General features: G+C 37.6%; 1 protein-coding gene across 1 annotated transcript; it reads left to right on the top strand.

Moving 5' to 3' along the window:
* The first annotated feature begins 1,127 nt into the window (after window positions 1-1,127).
* LOC147893532 (uncharacterized) lies at window positions 1,128-2,895 on the top strand. The gene is made up of 2 exons (XM_087386160.1): window positions 1,128-1,493; window positions 2,016-2,895. The coding sequence occupies exons 1-2, from the start codon at window positions 1,182-1,184 to the stop codon at window positions 2,457-2,459; spliced, it is 756 nt and encodes a 251-aa protein (XP_087242286.1). The 5' UTR covers window positions 1,128-1,181; the 3' UTR covers window positions 2,460-2,895.
* Window positions 2,896-8,755: the final 5,860 nt, after the last annotated feature.

The following is an 8,755-nucleotide window of genomic DNA, read 5'->3' as shown; positions in this document are numbered from 1 at the left end:
AACCACAAATGCAAATACGGATTTCCATATCCATTCATTTAGAAACTAAACCTACTTTAGATCACACAAAGATAAATCTACTTCCGTCCATCCCTAGAACATTGTAATGTCATTCCATACCATGCAGGAATATTACTCTTGTGGCAAGCACATATGAATATTCAAAAAATAACCAACACAAGCCTATCATATTACCTTCTAAAATATGCTATGAAAACCGAACCCATGGGACACATAACTTGAATCTTGGTAATGCAAAACTTCTAGGACTAGATAATCTAGATCCAATTAAGTTAAAAATGATATCTGCATACATTCTTTCAAAGCCAACATCTCCAACAGAGGCAGCATTGTCATGCTTACAAATATCTACCATTCAAAGAAGCGAAGCTGTGCATTTCATTGACTCCTCTCCCCTATCTATGCGCCAAAAATACCTTCGTGAACATTGTGTTTTTGTAATGCATCCTATAGATACATATTGCGGTCATCGAAGTGTCCTGGAGAACTTGACCTTCTATGAATTATGGAAACAATACAATGTCCAAAAGTCAAAGAAAGAAAACAAAGATAACATAACTATCGTACATTCTTTCGAAAATTATGTATATCCATCAACACAGATTGTACGTTTCACAGATTACCACCCTGCTCATCATTTTGAAGGATTTTTTAACAACCTTCTACTAAAGAACATAAATTTTAGAAATGAGAATGAGCTCATTTCTGAAAACAATCATATGAAATCTTACTTCAAAAAAGCCCATTACGTGTTATTCAAAACTCCTTCATGACTTCAACCGACATTCATGAAGATACCAATATACATAATACAGCATGCACAAAATTACTTCAAATGATGAACGAGTTCAAGGACTTCGAAAATGCAACTCTTTCTTCTGAACAACAAGAAATTTATGAAAAGATAAATTCTACTATTATAGTGCTCTTCTTGATATCATAATTAATTCTTCTCAAATTGCAAGTTTACAGAAATCTATGTTCTAAATTCACTTTAAAAATTAAGTCAAAATGGACAATATTATTTAACAATTTTTAGGAAGCGCTAAACTCATTTATATATACTCTAGTTCAATACACATGCCCGGATCTAGTTCCTACTCCATGGTAGGGAGTTGTATTTCCTAAAGAGAAAGCAAAAGTAGATATGATAGAAGGAAATGCAAAGGATGGGGTTGCTTCATCTCCTTCACTCACTACCTCCGCCTGCTCCTCTCAGGCCTTCCTTGCATCCTCATCGCCATCTCTCTTCGATTGCTCGTTCCTCCAATCGCCCCCTTGACAACAATGGCGACCCCGTCCTCCAGCAGACTCTCGTCGACATCGCTCGCTTGCAAGCAGACAAAGTCCGTGTCTCCGACTTCGTCGATGAGCGCTCCAAGCACCTCTCCGATATCGCCCAGCAGGCCATGCTTGAATACGACCGCATTTCCGAGGATGCCAAGCGCGGCATCGACCTCGCTGGCTCTAAGGTATGTGTTTCGCGTCGATGGTCTTTTCGAGGCGTTCTGTTACGTTTTTTGCGTTTCTCGACGTGTTGATCATGTGAGTCCAGCAGCTTCGGAGGTGTCAGCGTAGGGAGATTTGCAAATCTCCCGTACCCAACGAATGTTTGCTCGATAGAGAAGCTTCATTTCTTTATATTGCACCGTTGATCACAGACTGTTCATTCTATATCCAATCACACAGTCTTCAACCCTTTCTGCTGCTAGGTTGTATGCTTCCGATTTATTTTCTAGGCAATGTCCTAGAGTTTGTAGAGTGGGTATCAAGCTCAGTGCGTCCACTTTTATGCTCGATGGTTGTATATTGAGCCTCGAATCATAGATTTTTGAATGTCATTGGTATTCTCATGTCTGGATTTGTCTTGATAATCGAAGTAATCCTTCTATTGCATGCGTATTCATCAGCTGAATTTATTGACTTCTGATAATTGTGTGAGTTGACAATCCCCATTTTGACATGTGTATTGTCAATCCCTTGCTTATCCTTAGGCTATGAAAATTGTGGAGGAAGATGCTGACGAGTTTGAAACACAATTAGCTTCCGCACGTGCAGAAATGGAAGCCAGCGAGGAAGAATTCGAAAAATTTGAGAAGAAAGTTGAAATTGCCCGCAGTGAGGGTCTATTCTTCAAAGGGTTATACAAGCCCTTTCAGCGGTGGAAAGACAGAGATCCAGAGGAACAGAAGGCTATAAAAGATGAGGCAAATAATGTGAGTGAGGTCACCAAAAAGGCCTTGGGATCCAAAGCAAGACGAAACCTGTATGTTCTTTTGATTTTCCTTTCAAGCTTGACCCTATTTGAAGGTTTCGGATCACCAGAAATCTCATGGTCACGACTAGCTATTTGCGGAGTTGTACTTGTGCTCCTAGTCTTGCAATTGGCATTTGAGAATTCCACTTCTTCCAGTACGGATGATGGTGAGAGAGGGTAATGTTTAAAATCTATGTATTATTGGAAGATGCTGGTGTTTATATTGGTCGAGCATGGCTGCAGGATGGTAAGGGTAATCTTAGTAGAAATACAATGGAATTGACACAGTTGAAGAAATAATACATTGCAATTGACACAGTTGAAGAGATAATACATTGCAATTGACACAGTTGAAGAGACAATACTTTGGAATTGGCACAGCTTAAGAGACAAATATAGTGCACATATACAGCGGAAACACAGGGCCTGTTCTAGTGCGAATGCAGTGGATGTGGTAGTGTCGAGTTGCCCAATTGAAGCAGCTCAATGTGTGAAGACATTGGAAATACGGTAAAGTTGGCCTGTCTTAGTGCGAATGCAGTGGATTGGTAGTGTCGAGTTGCCCAATTTATGCAGCTCAATGGGTGAAGCTAATATATATCTTCGTCTTTGGAGCATGATGTGAAGTTTCGTATATTGTTCTGGATACACGTCTTCTACTCAAGGTTCAACGTAGGGAATGTATTCAAGTCGCAACAATGCCATTGGATATCACAAACTTTTCTTCACAACGAGGAATGATCTAGAGTGTTCTACCACGTTCAAGTTTGAGGTGTTGATCAATGTACAGGAGTTTTTATGGTTTAAATTCGAGTTAGTGATCAATGTAGAGTATAAGTTCAAGATATTGATCAATACATAGTGTCTCTCCCTCTATTAATGTGGCCTCTCTCCCTTGCACTCTAGGGAGTGCCTTCGTAACTTGTTTAGGATTTGCGTGCTATTAATTTAGGTTACAATTCAAGGAAAGGGGAGGAAACCTCCTTTAGGGAGAAGGTATGAATACCCCCATAAACCCCTCTCTCTCTCTTTCTCTCTCTCTTTTTTCAATTAGTATGGAAAGTTGTACGTATTGTAATGAAGGTGAAAAATAGGTCAAGTAGAATGAGGTTTGTACTAACTTGGCTAGGGGTTTATCCATAGAAAGGGCTAAGGGGGATGGATATGTAGGGAGGACCTTCCAATTTATTTTGAAGTGGCATCCTGGGACAATCTTAATCTAGTCCAAGGTATGTGGACTATAACTTTTGCCCTATAGAATTGGGTTAAACAACACCCATGGAGTTGTGGAGTCATGGAATAGAATATGTGCCTTTTTTCTTTTGCTTTTAAAAAACTAAATAAAAATGAAAGTAGCCGTATCATATTAACAGGGGGGGATGCCCTAAAAAAAAAAAACCCTACAAAAGGTGGCCAAACAAATGGGCAGGGCCCTAGGCCTAAAAGGTGGCCAAACAAATGGGCAGGGCCTTAGGCCTACACTCATAGAGTAGAGGTAGAGCTATATTCAGCTCTATTTCCAGTGCCAGGCCAGACGACCCAGGCATTGGCTTTCTAGAGGTTTGCCCTGTTCTCATAATTTAGCCAGGTCATACAAGGTGGCTTTAACCACTCCAAAAACTACAACCTCCCCGGTTCCCGCGGGTATAACGTGTGCCCTATAAAATGAGGCAAGACAAAATTCATCGAGTCATTGGGACTACAAAGTGTGCCTTATAGAATGGGGTGAATAACACTCATGGAGTCATGGGTGATCACTCACAATGACACCTCAGCCAGGAGCTAATTCACCTCCAGACTGTGCATGCATCACCTCTGGCATTGCAAAATTTATGTGCCAACAATAGACTTTGCCTGAAGTGGTATCCAGTTTTTGGTTGCTGTAGCACCAACACCTACATGGAAAAATGCAAACACAGCCTCGCATTAGGAGCAACCGCAAATTCACCAAACTAGAACAAAGTAAAGTTAGTGCGCACATTCATGAGTCCCATATCCAAATGGTCCACTTCATTATTCCAAAAATCAAATATCCGCAATCATTACAAAACAATTGGCCACTCAATTAACAATTTAAATTGTCAATCCTCCAATCATTGTATTACAACTTTCCACACAAATGCCAATTGGGATCAAGGATGTTGCTTAAATTGCAAATCCACATCGACGGTAGAGATCTCAAACTCACTTCTTATCTCCACTCTCATCTAATTCCTCCATAAGTTTGCTCATCTATATCTTGCATCTACCTATTCTAAAGGCCCGTTATCTCAATGATTGCGCATGAATGTTGCACTCGCCTTGACTACATGATAAAAACCTGGCCACTCATCTTAATAAACATTCCATGCAATCTTGCCAAGCGAGAATAATCATTACAACGAAATTTTGGAAAACTTGGGTATTGAAGGTTTTGGAGTGCCGCATGAAGGCCCAGTCGTCTCGATCGCAATAGAATTGTTGCAGTCTAACATGGAAGAGCACTGCGCATTCAACTAGACAATCAACATGGAAGAGCACTGCGCATTCAACATGTGAAGTTCTTATTGAATTGTTTAGCAATTGTTTCTATTTGATCGATTTCACACCATGTAGTTTGAGTAGAATTTGCTATTATAATAGATTGACGTATTTGGTACATCAATAACAAGTATGGTTTGTAAAAAGTGAACACGGAGAACAATGTTGATATTCTCATTTTTAAATATACATTGAAGAACATCTTGCCATCATGAGCACCATATCCAAATAGAGGAATGGGAATAATGCATACTCAAGTGTTAATTCATCACATTGTGACAGACCTTTTATAGATGTTATGAGCTGACACTCAATAATTCTTGTTGAATCACGAAGTACAATTGTTCCAACTTCATGCGATGTATTTTTTTTGAATTGATGAGTTGTAGGTTATAGATGTTATGAGCTGACACTCAATAATTCTTGTTGAATCACGAAGTACAATTGTTCCAACTTCATGCGATGTATTTTTTTTGAATCGATGAGTTGTAGGTAGCATGTTGATTTGTTCTAGTAATGACAAGTAGTTGTCCTCATGTGCAATTTTCATAAGATCGAATGGTGAGTCAACAGAGTGTCTTTCAAGAATATCAGAAATAACTTCTGAAGAAAGAACACTCACTCCTAGTTTTGGATGCGGTCGTTCATACATTGTCAAGTATTTTTTAAATATGGGATTTGTTCTAAAGTTAAACGCTAGAACGTGTTTTGTTGTTGATAGTAACTTTGTTGACTTACTATAAAATCTTTGTTGGTGATTCCAACATATTAGTGGATTATACAACATCGATCTTCTTTGTAGTATACCTGTTGCTAAAGATGTAATACCTTTAGAAACGTTTAGGGATATATCGATTATAGAAAGCATTTGCATTTGAAATATGTCCGCACCTAATACATTCTGTAAATATTCTGGATCATAGGGAACCGAGTACAACTTTCTGAATGGACTATCTATGCATGCTTTACAAGCCATTTTTTACCTATGTCCTAGGCCATTTTCTACATGCAAACTTATAAACGTATTGGATAAGTCATATGGTGTTATACTTGATTCTAGTAGTGATATTACTGATTTTAACTTTGTAAAAGAATCTGTGTTAAATTCCATTTTACGACAAAATACACAATATTGCATCTTCGAAATATATTGAAAAGTAATTTCGTTTCATTCTTTTAGAAATTTATCGATGAATAGCCATGAAGAGAAACTCGGTTGTAATTGTCTTTTTTTGTTTTCTATGCCAATGTAGGAAGCACGTTCTCTTCTTTCAATAAGTGACCTTTTCATATTTTTAAAGTAAATTATATGTTAAACTAGAAGCACCTACTTTATTTTCCCGTTGTAGATCAGAGCGTTAAAAATGACTTGAAATTCAGCAATTCGAATAATCTGCAAACAAAATATCAAGGTTGTTAACACTTTATATTTTTACCAATTTGAATATAGCATATAGAAATTCGAATGTAGCATATAGCATTTCGAATATAGAACATGGTAAATAGCTCTTTCTTTTTGCACGTAGGAGTTTGTGTTTAACATATATTTTTGTGCATGTTTTTGGTAGTTATTTGAATTCGGGATATAGCATTTTCATTTATCACTTTGGTAGCAATTTGAATTTAAGATATAGCACTCTGAATTTTGTACATAGCATTTTGCATTAGGAATTAGCACTTATCATTGAGTAACTAGCATTTTTGCATTTAGCATACTTTATATTTTTACCAATTTGAATATAGCATATAGGAATTTGAATGTAGCATATAGCATTTCGAATATAGAACATGGTAAATAGCTCTTTCTTTTTGCACGTAGGAGTTTGTGTTTAACATATATTTTTTTGCATGTTTTTGGTAGCTATTTGAATTTGGGATATAGCATTTTCATTTATCACTTTTTATATATATGGTAGCAATTTGAATTTAAGATATAGCACTTTGAATTTCGTACATAGCATTTTGCATTAGGAATTAGCACTTATCGTTGAGTAACTAGCATTTTTGCATTTAGCATATAGCGCTTTGTATCCAACACATAAACAAATAAACTTAACCACACATTCGTGTGGGGGGAGAGTCGGCACATTTCCTCTCTAAAAATTATAAGACCAAGGAACGTGCCCTTCCTTAGGTTCATATCATTTTGCATTTTGCACATAGTATTTTGCATATAGCATGATGCAATTTGAGTTTGGCATATAGAACATAGGATTTTGCTTCTTGCACATGGTACTTTGTTTTTAGAAATGTATGATTTTGTATTTTGTACATAGTATTTTGCATATAGCACATAGAATTGACTAACTAGTATTTTTCCATTTAGCACATAGCACTTTGTATCCAACACATAAACAAATAAACTTAACCACACATTCGTGTGGGGGGAGAGTTGGCACGTTTCCTCTCCAAAAATTATCAGACCAAGGAACGTGCCCTTCCTTGGGTTCATATCATTTTGCATATAGCATGTTGCAATTTGAGTTTGAGATATAGAACATAGCACTTTGCATTTTGCACATGGTAGTTTGCGTTTAGGAATGTATGATTTTGTTTTTTGCACACAGTATTTTGCATATAGCATGTAGCAATTTGAGTTTGGGATATAGAACTTTGCATTTAGTATATAGTAATTTTCATTTAGGTATTAGTGTTAAAATGGCTAACATGCCGTATCAACATCTTGGGTGGTTCTTGTTCTAGTTATATGTGTAGCGAGCCATATGGTGTGTTGACTTTGTATGGTTTCAAGCTTACAGAAGAGAAGCTAGGAATGAGGAGGGGTTTTCCCACACCTAGGTTAGACGGGCACCATAAGAGTGGGCTTGTGAGGAATGAAGGCTTCTATCTTCTTGAAAGCCTTTATGATGACATCCATTGGGCGAGTGATACGAAATCAGATTTTGGCAAGTACAGAGGAATTGTGAGTGGTCCAAGGTTGCAAAAAAGGTGCTTAAGGAGCTACAAACTAGAAACCCTTGTCATATACATATATTGGATGGGCACCATCAGATTGGCTTTGCAAGGTTTGAATGAGGAAATCCTTGTTTAGTTCTTAGAGTGAGCGTGTGCATCAGTAGCATGGATATCTGGATAACATATTTCTAAGTAACCTTCTTGTTAAAATGTATGGAAAATGTGAAAGCTTAGAGTATGCACAAGCTGTTTTCAACAAAATACTCCTGGAGTATTATGATTGCTACATAAGTCTAGAATGAATTTGGCAAAGAAGCTTTACAATTGTTTGAAGAAATTCAAATACAAGTTTAGAAAAACAAGATAACTTTTACTTGTGTATTAGATGCATGTGCTAGTGTAGCAGCCTTAGAGAAAGTTCTAGAGATATATGCTCTTATTTTTGGCAACAGATGGTAGTGAGATGTGGTGGTGGTGATAGCTCTTGTTAATATGTATGTTAAGTGCAGCAGCATGGATGATTCAAGGGTTGTGTTTGCATAGATGCCACTTCGGAATGCAACCTCTTGGAATGCCATGATTACAGTGTGTCTACACGATTCAATGGTTTTTTTTTCAAAGATTGCACTACAAGATGCCATGATCACAACTTGTCTCCAGGAAGGGCATAGCAAGGAGGCTTTACAACTATTTGGTCAAATGCAAGGTGAAAGCATTGACCATAACAAGGTCACTTTCATTTGCATTTTGGATGTGTGCACCAAAGAAAAAGCCTTGGAAGATTGGTGCACTTACATGCTAGTTTTGTTGGCTGTTAATTGGAATCTGATGTTGTTGTGGGGACAGCCCTCGTCAATATGTATGGCAAATGTGGGAGTCTAGATGATTTAAGCGCTGTGTTTGCAATGATGCTTGTGTGGAATGTGGTCTCATGGAATACCATAATTTCAACATCTGCTTAGAAGGGTTTAGCAAGGAAGCCCTATAGCTGTTTGGTCAAAAGCAGGCTGAAGGTGTGGAGCAAGACAAGGTAACCTTTGT

Source organism: Dipteris shenzhenensis, chromosome 15 (assembly GCF_047967505.1).
Source record: "Dipteris shenzhenensis isolate YYH24624 ecotype China chromosome 15, Dip_SZ_1.0, whole genome shotgun sequence".
In the NCBI taxonomy this organism is placed as follows: Eukaryota; Viridiplantae; Streptophyta; class Polypodiopsida; order Gleicheniales; family Dipteridaceae; genus Dipteris; species Dipteris shenzhenensis.
The sequence above is the reverse complement of the archived record's forward strand: the minus strand, read 5'-3'. Positions and strand labels throughout refer to the sequence as shown.

Coding starts and splice junctions, on each gene's coding strand:
- LOC147893532 (XM_087386160.1), top strand. CDS start 1,182: ATGCAAAGGATGGGGTTGCTTCATCTCCTTCACTCACTACCTCCGCCT. Junction 1,494..2,015: donor TCGACCTCGCTGGCTCTAAG/GTATGTGTTTCG, acceptor GCTTATCCTTAG/GCTATGAAAATTGTGGAGGA.